General features: G+C 42.2%; 1 protein-coding gene across 1 annotated transcript; it reads right to left on the reverse strand.

Moving 5' to 3' along the window:
- Positions 1 to 17,626: 17,626 nt before the first annotated feature.
- LOC129966446 (uncharacterized) lies at positions 17,627 to 18,886 on the reverse strand. The gene has a single exon (XM_056080871.1). The coding sequence runs from the start codon at positions 18,884 to 18,886 to the stop codon at positions 17,627 to 17,629; it is 1,260 nt and encodes a 419-aa protein (XP_055936846.1).
- Positions 18,887 to 19,124: the final 238 nt, after the last annotated feature.

The raw sequence follows: 19,124 nt of genomic DNA on the forward strand, positions 1-19,124 counted from the left end.
GAAAAGTGTCTGAACTGCCTCACGTCTTCCGCCAAAGAAAAGTGTCTGAACTGCCTCTCGCAGACTGCCGCCAAATAAAAGTGTCTGAACTGCCTCTCGCAGACTGCCGCCAAAGAATTGTGTCTGAACTGCCTCTCGCAGACTGCCGTTAAAGAATTGTGTCTTAACTGCTTCTCGCAGACTGCCGTTAAAGAATTGTGTCTGAACTGCCTCTCGCAGACTGCCGCCAAAGAAAAGTGTCTGAACTCCGGCTCGCAGACTGCCGCCTCTAAGTGTGTCTGAACTGCCTGTCCCATGCTGCCGCCAAAGAAAAGTGTCTGAACTGCTTCTCGCAGACTGCCGCCAAAGAAAAGTGTCTGAACTGCCGCTCGCAGACGGCCGAATCGAATTGTGTCTGAACTGCCTCTCGCAGACGGCCGAATCGAATTGCGGCTGAACTGCCTCTCGCTGACTGCCGCCTCGAATTGTGTCTGAACTACCTGTCCCACACTGCCGACAAAGAAAAGTCTGAAATGCCTCTCGCAGACTGCCACCAAATAAAAGTGTCTGAACTCCCGCTCGCAGACTGCCGCCTCTAATTTTGCCTTTACTGCCTCTCGCAGACTGCCGCCTCTAATTTTGCCTTTACTGCCTCTCGCAGACTGCCGCCTCTAATTTTGCCTGTACTGCCTCTCGCAGACTACCGCCAAAGAAAAGTGTCTGAACTGCCTCTCGCAGACTTCCGCCTCGAATTGTGTCTGAACTGTCTCTCGCAGACTGCCGCCAAAGAAAAGTGTCTGTACTGCCTCTCGCAGACTGCCGCCAAAGAAAAGTGTCTGAACTCCCGCTCGCAGACTGCCGCCTCTAATTTTGCCTTTACTGCCTCTCGCAGACTGCCGCCTCTAATTTTGCCTTTACTGCCTCTCGCAGACTGCCGCCTCTAATTTTGCCTGTACTGCCTCTCGCAGACTGCCGCCAAAGAAAAGTGTCTGAATGCCTCTCGCAGACTGCCGCCAAAGAAAAGTGTCTGAACTGCCTCTCGCAAACTGCCGCCAAAGAAAAGTGTCTGAACTGCCTCTCGCAGACTGCCGCCAAAGAAAAGTGTCTGAACTGCCTCTCGCAGACTGCCGCCTCGAATTGTGTCTGAACTGCCTCTCGCAGACTGCCGCCAAAGAAAAGTGTCTGAACTTCCTCTCGCAGACTGCTGCCAAAGAAAAGTGTCTGAACTTCCTCTCGCTTTGTTTGTTTGTTTGTTTGTGGTTTAATGGCGCAAGAACCATGTTTGGTTATACTGCGCCAAGCAAACGGTAAAATCAGAGCAGATTATAAAATATAAAATCTATGATATCAACATAAAACTGGTTAAAATATAGCACTGTAAAAATCAATTTTCTGGCAGTATAATATCAACATGGGTGTTAATATATGATGATGAAAACTTAATGAAAAACAATGAGACCATGCAAAACTAACCAACGGTAAAAGGTTCTAAATGCAAGTATAAAAACGAATGGCTCGTAAAAAGTTAAAAATATTTCGGTGGAATTTTTCTCCCACCAAGTCCTCTAAAGTTGTTGAAGATGTTGAAAAGTGGTAAACACGTACAGAGTTAAAAACAGGACATTCAATTAAAATATGTTTGATGCTAAAATCAACATGACATGTAGGACACACTGGTGCCCTCTCACCAAAAAGGAGATGCCTATGGGTGTATCGTGTGTGTCCTATACGGAGACGAGTCAGTTTGACATCCATCTCACGTATAGATAGAACGGGCCAAAAACCAATTGTAGGTTTTATAGAGTGTAGTTTATTATGCGTCTGCCGATCCCATGTTTCTTGCCAGGAGGAAATTATATGGCGGGAGAATGCCATCTTAATGTCACAATACGGTATTCCAGTCCTTAAGTCAGATGTCGCAGATTTTGCAGCCGAGTCGGCCTTTTCATTACCCGAGATTCCTACATGGCTCGGAACCCAACAAAAAATGATATTAAAACCATTGTTTTTCAGTAAACGAAAAGTGAATAAAATGCGGGTAGCGATAGGATGTATCCGATTATCATAATTAGATAGCAATTCCAAAGCACTCATGCTATCAGAATAAATAATGAAATTACGCTGAGGAGTAGGCGGAATTCTCTGGAGAGCAGAGAAAATTGCCATCAACTCAGCAGTAAAAACAGAGCAGCAATTATGAAGTCGGTAGCTCAGTGTATCAGATGGCAGTATGACACCACAACCAACATGTCCAGCTGATTTCGAGCCATCCGTGAAAATTGGCTCAAACAAAGAATACTGATAACGATGGAGTAAAAAGAGCTGTTGGAACACTACCGGAGCTGTTGACGACTTATTGAAATCAGCGAATGGATTCAGAAATGAAAATTGTGGGATATCCCAAGGTGGAAAGATGAAAGGGTTATGAACTTTGACTGTTACATCGTGAAAGTTCGAGTCGTGTAGTATCATTTTGGCTCTCTCAGAGAATGGCAGAATGCAAGCAGGACGGGCATCGTAAAGTCTACGTAGACCAACTGGAAGCTTGTTGTGATAAATGGGATGATGAGGCACGGACTGTGTGCGGAAATAAAACAAGACTGATAATTTTGTACGCCTTAAATGAAGAGGTAATTGGTGACATATGACGTATAAGCTCTCGATTGGAGAAGTGCGAAATGCTCCGGAACATATCCTCAGGGCCGTGTGGTGGATGGTGTCCAATCGGCGCAACACTGTAGGACGTGCTGAGCCATACACCATGCAACCATAATCGATTCGGGAAAGGATGAGTGCTTGGTAAATACGGAGTAAGGAGGTCCGATCAGCACCCCATGATGTTTTGGAGAGCACCTTCAATATATTTAATGTTTTTTCACACCTCTTCCGCAGATGTAAAATATGCGGAAGGAAAGTCAACTTGCGATCGAAGATCACTCCCAAAAACCGTATTTCATTCACTACAGGGATTGGTACATTTCCAATGTTAATAATTGGATCTAAGTGGATATTTCTCTTTCGGCAGAAGTGCACACATCGGCTCTTCTCCGGCGAGATACTGTGACCGTTGTTATTACACCAAGTTACCAATTTATTCACGGCATTTTGTAATTGCCGCTCGATGAGATTCATATTGCTTCCTTGATATGAAATCTGCAAATCATCAACGTAGAGACTCGCATGTACAGATGAAGGCAAATAAGTTAAAATCTGGCTAATATGAATAATAAAAAGGGCGACACTGAGGACACTTCCTTGTGGAGCCCCCTCAGCTTGAATAAAATGATTTGAGTAAAAGTTCCCAACACGAACTCTAAAAGTGCGATAAGATAAAAAGTTCTGTAAAAATATGGGCAGGTTTCCTCTAAAGCCAAAGTTAAAAATGGTTGAAAGTATACCAAAGCGCCAAGCACGGTCATATGCTTTTTCTATATCGAAGAAAATGGAGACAAGGTGGTTCCTTCTGACAAATGCGTTGCGTATCTGGGTTTCTAGCAATGTGAGGTTATCGAATGTAGATCTGCCTCTACGGAAACTACTCTGCAACGGAGAGATGCATCCTTGTTTCTCCAATTCATATACGAGTCGAGAATTGATCATTCGCTCAAAAGTCTTGCAAAGACAACTTGTGAGTGCAATTGGTCGGTAGTTCAGAGGGTTAGAAGCTTCCTTGTCATGTTTTAAGATAGGGATCACTATAGCATCCCGCCATTGCGAAGGATACTTCTGTTCGATCCATATTCTGTTAAATAACAACAATAGGTTCGAAAGGGAAGTTGTATTTTAATGGCGGAGCATATTGTAGGTAATTCCATCAGGCCCGGGACTGGTATCATGGGCATGAGATAATGCTATTTCTAGCTCAATCATCCTAAATTCGCAATTGTATGGAGAAGTATTTCGGTCATTAAAATTTAAATGCAACCGTTCCGCGCGATTCTTAATTGCCAGAAAAGCAGGGCTATAAGAATCAATTGCGGAGACTTGTGCAAATGTTTCGCCCAGAATGTTGGCTACGTCTAATGGGTCATAATACTTCACGTTCCCTCTGTTTAAAACAGGAAGGGAAGAGTTATGATATATACCATTAGCAGCCTTTACTTTTCTCCATAGGACTTTGCTGGAAGTAGAGGATGTTATAGAGGATATGAATTGAATCCAAGATTCCCTCTGACTACGACGACGTATGCGGCGAGCTAGTGCTTTGGCTTTTTTAAAAGCAACCAGGTTCTCTGTAGTAGGGTACCTACGAAAGATGTTCCATAACTTTTTCTGATGTTTGTGACTGTCGCGACAGGCTTCATTCCACCACGGTCTTCGAAATTTCCTTAGACGTGATGGACTCTTTGGAATAGTGGAAGTTGCGGCACAGATTATAATGTCAAGGACATTTTGTACAGCTTCAGAAATATCTGGGATGTTGATCATAGACTCAGTGATATCTGCTAGTTGCGAAAAGGCTTTCCAGTCTGCCCGCTGGAATAGAAAACGCGGAGGACAATAAGTCGCACCGCCGCTATCAGCATGGGAGACAATAATAGGAAAATGATCGCTATTATATAGATCGCTGCTAACAGTAAAGTTTAGCAACGGCAGAAGTTCGGGAGAGCATATGGTCAAATCAAGAGTATGGAAGCTTCGTGTGGGCTCGTGAAAGTATGTTTTCTCTTCGTTGTTAAGTAAACAGACAGTTATTGGAAATAAACTGCTCAATCTGTCTCCCACGAGAATTTATACTCTCCGACCCCCACAAGGTACTATGTCCGTTGAAGTCGCCGAGTAAAATAAAAGGCGAAGGAAGCTGGTCCACTAGGTTATCAAGATCTTGTTGACGGATGACATCATGAGGCGGTAAGTAAATGCAGCAGACTGTGACTAATGTTCGTACGTGAACTTACACAGCCACAGCCTGCAGAGAGGTATGTAAATTTAGTTGTGAGCTCGCATATAGATTTGAAGTGAAGATACAGAGGCCTCCAGAACTGTGAGATCCTGTGTCTGCATCTTTCCGAGTACAGTTATAACCGCGCAATTTGATGGGAATATTTGGTGTCAGAAAGGTTTCCTGAACACCAATGCAAGCAGGATGAAAGTTGTTTAGAATGAACTTGATGTCGGGAAGTTTAGACCGAATGCCGCGACAATTCCAAGAGAGGAAGGTACCCATTAAGAGACTGGTTTAGAGGATAAATGGGAAGAGACAATTGTTGGAGTTGCCAGGTCTTCGCAACTCATTTCAAGCTCAGATTCATCCTCAGAGGGATGTAATTTTATAGATGGGTTATTCAGCTTGCCACCAAAGATGGACGTCAGGTCCTTGTGGACTTTACCTTGTGTAGCTAGTCCCAAGGCTACGGAATTTTTTGATGTCGATTTCTTTAACTTTATTGGCAGGTCGTTTGGTTTAAGCCCGCGTTTTGCAAGCTTTAGTTTCAATGATTTGCTAGATTTGACTTTATGTTTATTTGTTTCCGGTTTGCAAGTTTCAGGAGCACTTACTGTTGATTTTTCAGTGTCAGAGTCGGATGGTTTCTCAGGTGGATTGGTTTGAGGTTTACTTTTGATACAGTTTGGGCATGAGCAATTCGCACAGAATGTTTTTTGTACGGCAGATGCATAACTTAAGCCTGGTGTTGGTGTTTCAGCTAAGACCTTTCGCCTAGCTTCAGGATAAGATATGCTTTCTTTTATTTTAAGTGTTATGATTTGCTTCTCGAGAGTCCATCGTTTGCATGCCCGTGAAAAAGACGAGTGTGCGCCATCGCAGTTCACACACTTTTCTTGTGCGGTACACTGCTGGCTGTCATGGCCTTTCTCGGCGCAGCGGGCGCATGTGACAGTCCCGCGGCAATTTACCTTTGAGTGGCCGAAACGCTGACACTGGAAGCATCTCAAGGGATTTGGAATGTATTGTCTCACTGGAAGTTTCATATACCCGGCATAGATATATTCTGGTAGTTTAGGAGAATGGAACGTTAGTATAAGGTGCTTAGTATCAAGGAGTTGTCCATCCCGCCAAATGGTTATGCGGCGTACATGTGTCACTCCTTGACCCTGTAATTCCTTCAATATTTCCTCAAGCGGCACATTAAACAATTCGCCGCAAGTGATCACGCCCTTTGAATAATTCAATGCTACATGTGGTTGGACAGAAACGGGTATTGTGGCCAGCGCTTTTAACTTTAAAATTTGATGAGATTGCTTCTTAGTACTAACCTGCACTAGCAAATCCCCTGAATGCATTTTACGAATTGAGGAGACCTCGCCAACTGTTGCAGAGATAGCCTTCTGAACAAGGAAAGGCGAAACTGAGTTGAAAGATTCGTTATTGTCCGATAATCGTTTTATTACGAAATAAATGTCAAATACAGGAAGAATTTGAGAAAGTTTCAATGTTCTTTGTTGCCCACCGAAGGGAGCCTTTTTAGGAGGAGCCATACGATATTAAAGAAGATTCGGGCCCGACGGCACCGCCCACCACGGAGCCCAACAAGGGAAGGCAGCCACCGGCTCTGGCCATTCCCAGCCTCGGCGCTTACCTTGGTGCTAGCCGGAACCTATACGCTCGGAGTTACCCCCGGGGACAGTGACCACCCTTAACGCCAAGCCCAAGGAGTAACCCCTTTGCTTGATCCCTAGCAGACTAGCCACTCAGGTGACTAGGTACCAGCCGATTGATACACCGGGGACCACAGTGCACCACCCGTCTTTCTGATGGGTCGCCACGCACGGCCAACACGTGGGACATTAGCTGTCCATGAGAAGCAAGAAGCAAACAGAGCGGCGACAGCTTCTCATGGAGAGCTCCCTCGCTTGCCGCCGAGGGAAGGAAAAAAAAGCAGATAGCAGAAGGCGTAGGGGAGTGGAAACATAAAGGGAGTAAAGATCCCTGGGTACCTCGGGATTGGGACACCCGTACCCACATATAGTAGGTGAGCCCCTGAGGGGACTTCCTCTCGCAGACTGCCGCCAAAGAAAAATGTCTGAACTGCCTCTCGCAGACCTCCGCCAAAGAAAAGTGTCTGAACTCCCGCTCGCAGACTGCCGCCTCGAATTGTATCTGAACTGCCTGTCCCACACTGCCGCCAAAGAAAAGTGTCTGTACTGCCTCTTGCAGACTGCCGCCAAAGAAAAGTGTCTGAACTGCCTGTCCCACACTGCCGCCAAAGAAAAGTGTCTGAACTGCCTCTCGCAGACTGCCGCCAAAGAAAAGTGTCTGAACTGCCTCTCGCAGACTGCCGCCAAAGAAAAGTGTCTGAACTGCCTCACGTCTTCCGCCAAAGAAAAGTGTCTGAACTGCCTCTCGCAGACTGCCGCCAAATAAAAGTGTCTGAACTGCCTCTCGCATACTGCCGCCAAAGAAAAGTGTCTGAATTGCCTCTCGCAGACTGCCGCCAAAGAAAAGTGTCTGTACTGCCTCTCGCAGACTGCCACCAAAGAAAAGTGTCTGAACTGCCTCACGTCTTCCGCCAAAGAAAAGTGTCTGAACTGCCTCTCGCAGACTGCCGCCAAATAAAAGTGTCTGAACTGCCTCTCGCATACTGCCGCCAAAGAATAGTGTCTGAACTGCCTCTCGCAGACTGCCAGCAAAGAATTGTGTCTGAACTGCTTCTCGCAGACTGCCGTTAAAGAATTGTGTCTGAACTGCCTCTCGCAGACTGCCGTTAAAGAATTGTGTCTGAACTGCCTCTCGCAGACTTCCGCAAAAGAAAAGTGTTTGAACTGCCTCTAGCTAACTGCCGCCTCGAATTGTGTCTGAACTGCCTGTCCCACACTGCTGCCAAAGAAAAGTGTCTGAACTGCCTGTCCCACACTGCTGCCCAAGAAAAGTGTCTGAACTGCCTCTCGCAGACTGCTGCCAAAGAAAAGTGTCTGAACTGCCTCTCGCAGACTGCTGCCAAATAAAAGTGTCTGAACTGCCTCTCGCAGACTTCTGCCTCGAATTGTGTCTGAACTACGTGTCCCACACTGCCGCCAAAGAAAAGTCTGAAATGCTTCTCGCAAACTGTCGTTAAAGAATTATGTCTGAACTGCCTCTCGGAGACTGCCGTTAAAGAATTGTGTCTGAACTGCCTCTCGCAGATTGCCGCCAAAGAATAGTGTCTGAACTGCCTCTCGCAGACTGCCGCCAAAGAATTGTGTCTGAACTGCCTCTCGCAGACTGCCGTTAAAGAATTATGTCTGAACTGCCTCTCGCAGACTTCCGCCAAAGAAAAGTGTATGTACTGCCTCTCGGAGACTGCCGCCAAAGAAAAGTGTCTGAACTGCCTCTCGCAGACTTCCGCCTCGAATTGTGTCTGAACTGCCTCTTGCAGACTTCTGCCTCGAATTGTGTCTGAACTACGTGTCCCACACTGCCGCCAAAGAAAAGTCTGAAATGCTTCTCGCAAACTGTCGTTAAAGAATTATGTCTGAACTGCCTCTCGGAGACTGCCGTTAAAGAATTGTGTCTGAACTGCCTCTCGCAGACTTCCGCAAAATAAAAGTGTCTGAACTGCCTCTCGTAGACTGCCGCCAAAGAAAAGTGTCTGAACTGCCTCACGTCTTCCGCCAAAGAAAAGTGTCTGAACTGCCTCTTGCAGACTGCCGCCAAATAAAAGTGTCTGAACTGCCTCTCGCAGACTGCCGCCAAAGAATTGTGTCTGAACTGTGTCTCGCAGACTGACGTTAAAGAATTGTGTCTGAACTTCCTCTCGCAGACTGCCGTTAAAGAATTGTGTCTGAACTGCCTCTCGCAGACTGCCGTTAAAGAAAAGTGTTTGAATTGCCTCTCGCAGACTTCTGCCAAAGAAAAGTGTCTGAACTGCCTCTCGCAGACTTCCGCCTCGAATTGTGTCTGAACTGCCTCTTGCAGACTTCTGCCTCGAATTGTGTCTGAACTACGTGTCCCACACTGCCGCCAAAGAAAAGTCTGAAATGCTTCTCGCAAACTGTCGTTAAAGAATTATGTCTGAACTGCCTCTCGGAGACTGCCGTTAAAGAATTGTGTCTGAACTGCCTCTCGCAGACTTCCGCAAAATAAAAGTGTCTGAACTGCCTCTCGCAGACTGCCGCCAAAGAAAAGTGTCTGAACTGCCTCATGTCTTCCTCCAAAGAAAAGTGTCTGTACTGCCTCTCGCAGACTGCCGCCAAAGAAAAGTGTCTGAACTGCCTCTCGCAGACCTCCGCCAAAGAAAAGTGTCTGAACTGCCTGTCCCACACTGCCGCCAAAGAAAAGTGTCTGGACTGCCTGTCCCACACTGCTGCCAAAGAAAAGTGTCTGAACTGCCTCTCGCAGACTGCCGCCAAAGAAAAGTGTCTGAACTGCCTCTCGCAGACTGCCGCCAAAGAAAAGTGTCTGAACTGCCTCTCGCAGACTGCCGCCAAAGAAAAGTGTCTGAACTGCCTCACGTCTTCCGCCAAAGAAAAGTGTCTGAACTGCCTCTCGCATACTGCCGCCAAAGAATAGTGTCTGAACTGCCTCTCGCAGACTGCCGTTAAAGAATTGTGTCTGAACTGCTTCTCGCAGACTGCCGTTAAAGAATTGTGTCTGAACTGCCTCTTAGACTGCCGTTAAAGAATTGTGTCTGAACTGCCTCTCGCAGACTTCCGCAAAAGAAAAGTGTTTGAACTGCCTCTCGCAGACTTCCGCAAAAGAAAAGTGTTTGAACTGCCTCTCGCTAACTGCCGCCTCGAATTGTGTCTGAACTGCCTGTCCCACACTGCTGCCAAAGAAAAGTGTCTGAACTGCCTCTCGCAGACTGCTGCCCAAGAAAAGTGTCTGAACTGCCTCTCGCAGACTGCTGCCAAAGAAAAGTGTCTGAACTGCCTCTCGCAGACTGCTGCCAAATAAAAGTGTCTGAACTGCCTCTCGCAGACTGCCGCCAAAGAAAAGTGTCTGAACTGCCTCTCGCAGACTGCCGCCAAAGAATTGTGTCTGAACTGCCTCTTGCAGACTTCTGCCTCGAATTGTGTCTGAACTACGTGTCCCACACTGCCGCCAAAGAAAAGTCTGAAATGCTTCTCGCAAACTGTCGTTAAAGAATTATGTCTGAACTGCCTCTCGGAGACTGCCGTTAAAGAATTGTGTCTGAACTGCCTCTCGCAGACTTCCGCAAAATAAAAGTGTCTGACCTGCCTCTCGCAGACCTCCGCCAAAGAAAAGTGTCTGAACTGCCTGTCCCACACTGCCGTCAAAGAAAAGTGTCTGAACTGCCTGTCCCACACTGCTGCCAAAGAAAAGTGTCTGAACTGTCTCTCGCAGCCTGCCGCCAAATAAAAGTGTCTGAACTGCCTCTCGCTAACTGCCGCCTCGAATTGTGTCTGAACTGCCTGTCCCACACTGCTGCCAAAGAAAAGTGTCTGAACTGCCTGTCCCACACTGCTGCCAAAGAAAAGTGTCTGAACTGCCTGTCCCACACTGCTGCCAAAGAAAAGTGTCTGAACTGCCTCTCGCAGACTGCTGCCAAATAAAAGTGTCTGAACTGCCTCTCGCAGACTGCTGCCAAATAAAAGTGTCTGAACTGCCTCTTGAAGACTGCCGCCAAAAAAAATTTATCTGAACTGCCTTTCGCAGACTGCCACCAAAGAATAGTGTCTGAACTGCCTCTCGCAGACTGCCGCCAAAGAAAAGTGTCTGAACTGCCTCTCGTAGACTGCCGTTAAAGAATTGTGTCTGAACTGCCTGTCTGCCAAAAAAAATGTGGAGTGTCTCTTGTTGTATATAAAAATTTCATTGATGTATATAAAAATTTCATTTAAATGTATTGTAAAATAACATGGTTTGCTTTTCTTGTTTAATAAAGTTATCATATAATCTGAGCGTCACTTTTTAAGATAGTTTTAAATACATTGAGACATAATACTGGTAAATGTTAAATAGGAGATTCTGGATATTTTGAAAATAACTTAGTTCGATTTCTTTTATAAATCGGTATGTTTCTTATTTTGATGTTTTCAATTAATAATTTTATAATCGATGTGGGTTACTTTTCACAATGCTTTTTTACTCGTTCACTTCACTCTAGCAAGAAAATTTGTACATTGCTCGACTTCGATGGTTCTTTATCTCAGGAGCAATGTGAAAACATAAATGATTGCACAAAGAGCGAATATAACTACAATGTGGAGTTAAATGAAAAAAAATTGGCGAAAGTTGAGTGCTTGCTAAATTTATCAGCAATTTAGCTTTCCGTCATGTTCGTGCGCCGTGACTTAAAGTTTACAGAGGAAAATTTCCAGAGTAATATCCTGGGATTATTATTTTTTGTGTTGTATAATTCAGATACCCATTTTTAGGACCAGCATTTTCGCAGTTATATTATTTTTTAAAAATTCTTCTTCAGAGTTTTTAGAAATCGTTAACTATTGTTAACCTGTAGGTTTTTCTGAATGTCCATGATTCATATAAACCACGGCATGTTACTAATTTATCTTGTAGTTTTGTTCTGAAGTTTTCCTAATTAATCATTCATTTTTACAGCAGTTTTATAAGATATGAGATGAAAGGCCAAAATTAGTTCTATAAGCAACCAATTTCTTTCTTAATAGATGAGGATTTGAGTTTGTGCTTGGATGAAGTTTAGATTTCGCACTTGTGAATATATATTTAATTATTTGAATGAATTTAATCATTATTATTTAATGAATTTAATCAGTGTTAAGTCAATAAATGCGATTTCATTGTGTTGTTGGTATACTGGTTTTGATGAGTTTTAGAGAACGAAGGTGATTTTTTTCAAGCAAGAATAAAACTTTGTTTTAGTATTTCCGTATTGGCCATTTTTTGTTGAAGAAAAATTGGGCATCTATAGTTTATTAGAGCTCTTATCAGCGCAGAGCAGTTTCGGGATATTATTTCTGAAGACACTGAACCTCGTAAGATCTAGTTAAAAGTTCCTGGACAAGTATTGATGTTTGCTTTATTTTAAAGTGAGTTTTCTATTGGAGAGACAGAATATTAGTTTTGCAATACAATCTAACATTTTCATTTGAAAAATTTTATAGCTGTGACCATTTCAAACTCGGTCGAATGCTTTTGAATTATCAAGGAAGACTCAGTGGCAATTTTTGACAAAATAAAGACACAGGAGCTAAATTATTTTGATGCCTGTGGAAATATGTGTTATATAGGAGTCAATATTAAACAAATTTCAGATCATACTATTTTCAGAAAACTTACTTTTCTATCTACTTGAAAAAGTTTTATCCTAAATGTCTTCTACAATTTTTAATAGTTCAGTGTTAAATTTGGGAAAGAAAATTACTTTTTCTGATAGCCATTTCTCGAGGAACATTAAAAAGCGGTATCGGAAAATGAGGTGTTTTTTCCTCACTGCTGAATAACTTCCATTGGAGAGCATTTGAGAATTGCAAAGCAACCTTCTCAGTATTATTATTTTTTTGTCCTATAAATATGATCTGAAACTTTTACCAGGACTTTCTCCTGCTTAGCATGTATTTTAGTGTAGTTACAAACTTTCTCTCAATAAAAAAAAATTCGGCTAAAAAAATTTCGACTTTCGTCCTCACTGGTGGACATACTTGATTTATTTCAACCAGAATGGAACATAAATCCAAATGTCCACAGACAATTACTTTTCGGAGAGGGCGTCCAAAAGCTTGGAGAAAACCTCGAAAGCAGAATTTTTTGACAATCGCGGTATTTTTCTTGTATTAAAAGAAATTAAAAATATCACTGTAGAGCTTCTAAAAACTTTGATATAACTTGTTGAGCCATGGGTTGTATAAAAAAGTTGTATTAAGAGAGGATTTTTTTTTGCAGCTTATGTATGCTAATATCAATCAAGACTTTGTCTTTATCAGTGGTGTAATCGTAAAATATGAAGTGCCTGAAAGTGCTGACCTGGATGACTATTGTTGGGGGAGGGAAGGTCTAAATAGAGTAAAATATTTTTGGCATTTAAAATGTATATTTTATTTAAATATCAAAATCGTGAAATAATAAAATATCTACCAAAGAAGCAATGAATACAGAGACAACACAAATTCGAAAGCGGGATATTTTTCAACTAATTTTTTTAAAAAATTGAAATTTGGCGAAACTCTACATTTCAGACCTAACCGAGTCCTAAAAACGCATTTTTAGAGTGATGCACGTACAAGAACAGGGTAACTCAAAAACATTTTGAGCTCGAAAGTTGAAATTTGGTAAATATAATTCGAAATTTATAGACTTCTATCAAATTTAAAACGAAATCTATTCCACGCTAATCTGCCTAAACTGTTCGAATATAAATTAACTAGAAGAGAACTAGATGAATGAAATTTGGTATATAGAATTAGCATAAAAGTTTATATTCGCTTTAAATTTGGAGACAAATCCGTGAACGCGTTGACTATCAATACTTTTGCAATCATGCAAACGCGGTAACTCAAAAATGCAATTACTTCCTTAAATATATATAATTTTGTAACTATAATAATAGTTCTCTGTCAAATGTTGGTTTCAATCGGTTGGAAAAAAGAAATCCAAAATTCACATTCACTTTTCCCATACTTACGTCTTAACCTTATCCCAATGACTAATCGCCAATATCGCAAGCTAATAAGCTCTCTCGTAACTTTTGTTCACGAATGGCATTACGGTTTATAATACGCTAATACATTTCTTGGAGAAAACGAGTCAATCCTGGCGAAATAATTTCCAGGGGTTTCCTATCTTTCTTCTGTCCCATTCTTAAGAGTATTGAGAAGAAAAAGATTGCAATATAAAAATCTTGTAGACGCATGTAAAAAGTGAAAGCGAAAACAGCTTTGGTTTGGTTTGGTTTGGTTTGTTGTATTTTATTGGCGCAAGAGCCATGTTTTGACTAAACTGCGCCAGTCAAATGGTTAAAATTATTTCAATACCAGTTTAAAAGTAAGAAAAAAAATGATTTTTTCGAAACGTTTTTAAATTCAACATGTAAAATTGATGAATAAAACAAGAAATTGGATCAGAGACGATTTAAGAAGGCAATAAAATCTAAATAGAGTGATAAAATCCAATGATTTTTAAGAAGTGAAAAATACTTTTGTGGGGATATTCACCCACTAAATCTAGAAGAGTTAACGGTGTCGTCGAAGGAAACAAATGATTACGATGATGATTAAAAGAGGGACATTGTATTAAAATGTGTAAAACGGTAAAATCTACAAGGCATGTCGGGCACATTGGTGCTTCATCCCCAAACAACAAATGTTTATGAGTAAAACGGGTGTGCCCTATGCGAAGACGAGTCAGTTTTACATCAATCTCTCGCATAGGTATAGCAGGCCATAAATCGACAGAAGTTTTAATTGAATGAAGTTTATTATGGACCTGTGTATTCCAGTCGTTCTGCCATAACTGGTTAATAAAATCAGAGAATGTTCTTTTCACGTCTGCATATACAAGAGGATGCTGCAGAAACGAAGAAGCTTCTTTTGCAGCTTTATCCGCCAACTCATTTCCAAAAATACCGACATGGCTTGGAACCCAAGAGAAAATTATATTAAAATCCTTATTGCGAAGGGTACGTAAAGAGGATAAAATATCAACAGCAACCGGGTGAATTCGGTTGTTAAAATTAGAAAGGGTTTTTAAGGCACTCATGCTATCAGAATATAAACAAAATTTACGTTGGACAGAAAGTGAAATCTGCTGAAGTGCACAAAGAATGGCTGTTAGTTCAGCAGTAAAGACTGAACAAGAGTTATGCAGGCGATGACTGTGAATAGCAGATCCTAAAACTATTCCACAGCCAACATGTTCATCTGTTTTTGAACCGTCAGTGTAAATCGGTGTATAGAAATGATAATGATTGCGATGAGAATTAAAAATTTGCTGAAAAACAATCGGAGCTATTGTAGATTTGTCAAATCCGGAAAAAGGATCCAAGAAGGAGAAATCTGGTATATCCCAAGGTGGAAAAACCAAAGGGTCAGAAGTTTGTAAAGTAACGTTGCTCAGGTTCGATTCGTGTACAATGCCTTTGATTCTCTCACTGAAAGGTAGTATGTGAGAAGGGCGAGCCTCATAAAGTCTGCGGAGGGAAGCAGGAAATTGAATATGAGAACTCGGATGTTGTGGGACACAAAGTGTTCGAAAATAGTATTGAATAGAGATTTTCTTTCTGCGTAATTCGAGCGGTAACTGATGGCATAAAACATAAAGGCTCTTCACAGGTGAAGTGCGGAAAGCACCAGAACAAATTCTTAAAGCTGCATGATGAATAGTGTCTAACCTGTGTAAAACAGAAGATCTGGCAAAACCATAAACCATACATGCATAATCCATCCGAGATAAAATAACAGCATTGTAGATACGAAGAAGGGATGCGCGATCAGCACCCCAAGATGTACAAGAAAGCACCTTAAGGATATTTAATGACTTTTCACACTTCTTCCGTAATTGCAAGATATGCGGGAGGAAAGTGAGTTTCTTGTCAAAAACCACTCCTAAAAACCGCATTTCATCAACAACAGGAATAATAATATTTCTTATTGACAGGATAGGGTCAAGATGAATGCTCCTTTTTCTACAGAAATGGACACACTTGCTCTTTTCAGCTGAAAGTTTATGTCCATTGTCATCGCACCAACTCAACAATTTGTTGATAGCATTTTGTAATTGCCGTTCAATTAAGTGCATGTTACTCCCTTGACAAGAGATCTGCAAATCATCGACATATAAAGTTCCGTTGACAGATGGTGGCAAAATATTTAAAATTTCACTAAAATGTAGGATAAAAAGTGTTACGCTGAGGACACTTCCTTGTGGAACACCCTCAGCCTGAATAAAAGCATCAGAATAAAAATTTCCCCCGCGTACTCGAAACGTACGAGTCGACAAGAAACGTTCAATAAAAATTGGGAGGTTTCCTTTAAAACCCAAGTCGAAAAGTGTTTTTAAAATTCCATAACGCCAAGTACGGTCATATGCCTTTTCTATGTCAAAGAAAATGGAGACAAGGTGATTTCTACGGACAAACGCGTTACGAATTTGGGTTTCTAATTGAACAATGTTATCAATAGTTGAACGTCCTTTACTAAAACCACTTTGTTGGGGCGGAATGCAAGCTTTCTTCTCCAATTCAAAGACAAGTCGGGCATTGACCATACGCTCAAGTGTCTTACAAAGGACACTAGTTAGAGCAATCGGTCTGTAATTCAGAGGGTTAGCAGGGTCTTTGCCCGGTTTCAGGATGGGAATCACAAAAGCTTCTTTCCACTGGTATGGGAAACTTTGCTCACTCCAAACTCTGTTAAACAGATATAGGAGATTGGAGAGCGATACCTCATCTAAGTGGCGAAGCATATTATAAGTGATACCATCTGGGCCAGGGCTGGTATCATGAGCTTGAGATAAAGCTGAAATTAATTCAATCATCTTGAACTCACAGTTGTACGGAACAGGTTTTCGAGTATGAAATTTCAAAGACTGTTTTTCCGCGCGATTCTTAGTTGCTATGAATGAAGAACTATAGCAATCAATAGAGGAATTTTGTGCAAATGTCTGCCCAAAAATATTAACGATATCCAATGGAGCAGAGTGAGTCGTACTTCCAGTTTTAAGAACAGGAAAAGGAAATTCCTGATAGACTCCATTTGCTGCCTTTACCTTCTTCCACAACTGTTTACTTGTAGTACAATATGTAATCGAAGATACATATTTTCTCCAGGAATCCCTCTGACTTCGACGACGAATGCGACGAGCAATGGCTTTGGCACGTTTGAATGCGACGAGATTTTCTGTGGTGGGGTACCTTCGGAAGATGTTCCACAGCTTTTTCTGCTGTTTGTGGCTGTCACGACAGGCTTCATTCCACCAGGGTTTTCGTAATTTCCGTAGGCGTGGTGAAGTTTTAGGAATTGTTTTTTCAGCGGCACTAATTAAACATTTAATGACGTTTCGTACTGCTTCCGTGATGCATGTAGTACTGACCATAGACTGTAATTTTTGCCAATTGTCTGAAAGTCTCCCAATCCGCTCGCTGGAATAGATAACGCTGTGGCAGACAGGTTCCACAGCCTCTATCAGCATGAGAGACAATTAGAGGAAAATGATCACTATTATGAAGATCATCCCCAACTTTCAAATTCAAAAATGGTAATAGCTCGGGGGAACATATGGCCAAATCGAGATTATGGAAGGTACGTGTGGGTTCATGGAAATACGTTTTATCATCCTTATTGAGCAGACAGAGACAGTTGTCAGTTAAAAACTGTTCAATCTGTCGCCCACGAATGTTTGTATTTCCTGAACCCCACAAGGAACTATGTGCATTGAAATCTCCAATGATCAAAAATGGTGTTGGAAGCTGGTCCACCAAGTTGTTAAGTGCTTGTAAGTTAATGACATCATGAGGTGGTAAGTAGATACTACAGACTGTAACCAGTGTTCTGATATGAACTTGTACAGCCACAGCCTGTAGAGGTGTATGTAAATTTAACGGTGTGCTTGGGTATAGATTTGATGTCAAAATACAGACACCTCCAGAATTGTGCACTCCGGTGCCTGCATCTTTCCGAACACAATTATAGCCTCGTAGTTTTAATGGAATGTTAGGTGTCAAGAAGGTCTCTTGAACACCAAAACAGATAGGATGAAATTTGTTTAAAATGGATTTAATGTCATTTAGTTTGGACCGAATGCCGCGACAATTCCAAGAAAGGAAGGTACCCATTAAGAGAGATAAGTCACAGAATTATAAGGAGCAACAGTAGGAGTTGCAGAAACGTCGCAACTCATATCAAAATCATCCTCATCTTCCGATGGGTGCAGTTTAAGGTCGGGACTATTACGTTTACCACCGAATACGGACGTCAAGTCCTTATGTGCTAAACCCTGTGCCGCTAGTCCCAAAGCGACAGAATTTTTTCTAATAGATTTCTTAAGTTTCGCAGATAGATCTTTCTGCGTTTGGCCACGCTTTGCAAGTTTTAATTTCATTGACTTTTGAGGTCTAGATTTGGTTTGAGGTTTTACTTGTTTGTCAGTGTCAGAAGCACTGTTTATGGATTGTTCTGTATCCGATTCAGAGGTTTTCTTTCCTGCTTTGACAGATTTCGTACAACTGGGACATGTACAATTTGCACAAAAAGATTTTTGGACAACAGACGCATAACTTACACCAGGCGTAGGCGTTTGTATTGCGATTTTCCGCCTAGCCTCAGGATATGAGATGTTTTCCTTGATTTTAATTGTTGTTATTTTCTTTTCTAAAATCCAACGTTCACATGATCGAGAGAAGGATGTATGATTTCCCCCGCAGTTCACGCACTTTTCTTGTGCGGTACACTCCTGGCTATCATGTTCTTTTCCTGCACAGCGGGCGCAAGTGAGGGTCCCGCGGCAGTTCGCCTTCGAGTGGCCAAAACGCTGGCAATTAAAACACCTCAGGGGATTAGGTATGTATGGTCTGACAGGTCGCCTTATATATCCCACATATATAAATTCAGGTAATTTTGGCGACTTAAAAGTTAAGATATGGTGTTTTGTCTGAATTATATTGCCGTCTCTCCGGATGGTAATGCGGCGGACATCTGTGACACCTTGAGACTTCAATTCCTTTGTAATTAAGTCTACAGGAAGATTCAGTATTTCACCACAAGTTATGACACCCTTAGATATATTTAGCGAGTGGTGAGGGCTGACACTGACAGGTATTGTAGATAACGCTTTCAATTTTTGAATTTGCTGGGCTTGCTTTCGGGAATTTACCTCGACAAGCAAGTCACCAGAACGCATCTTGCGAATAGATGTAATGTCACCAACAGTTGCAGCGATAGCCTTTTGCACTAAAAATGGCGAAACGGTTTCAAACGTTTCATTATTTTCAGAAATACGTTTGATGACGAAAAACTTATCAAAATGGTTTTCAAAATTGACTTGTTGAGGAATAATGTGACGCCCACTAAAGGGACCTTTCTTGGGAGGAGCCATATGATATTGAAGGAGATTCGGGCCCGACGGCACCGCCCACCACGGATCCCTACAAGGGAAGGCAATTACCGGCTCTGGTCTTTTCCAGTCTCGGCAAGCCCAAGGAGTAACCCCTTCGCTTGATCCCTAGCAGACTAGCCACTCGGGTGACCATCTACCAGCCGATTGATGCACAGGGGACCACAGTGCACCACGAAAACAGCTTTGATAACATCATGAAACCTAATTATCAAAATTA

The sequence above is a fragment of the Argiope bruennichi genome, chromosome 4 (genome assembly GCF_947563725.1).
Source record: "Argiope bruennichi chromosome 4, qqArgBrue1.1, whole genome shotgun sequence".
Classification (NCBI taxonomy): Eukaryota; Metazoa; Arthropoda; class Arachnida; order Araneae; family Araneidae; genus Argiope; species Argiope bruennichi.

Bases quoted from the DNA above. Each gene is read 5' to 3' on its own strand.
- LOC129966446 (XM_056080871.1), bottom strand. From the start codon at position 18,886: ATGGCTCCTCCCAAGAAAGGTCCCTTTAGTGGGCGTCACATTATTCCT.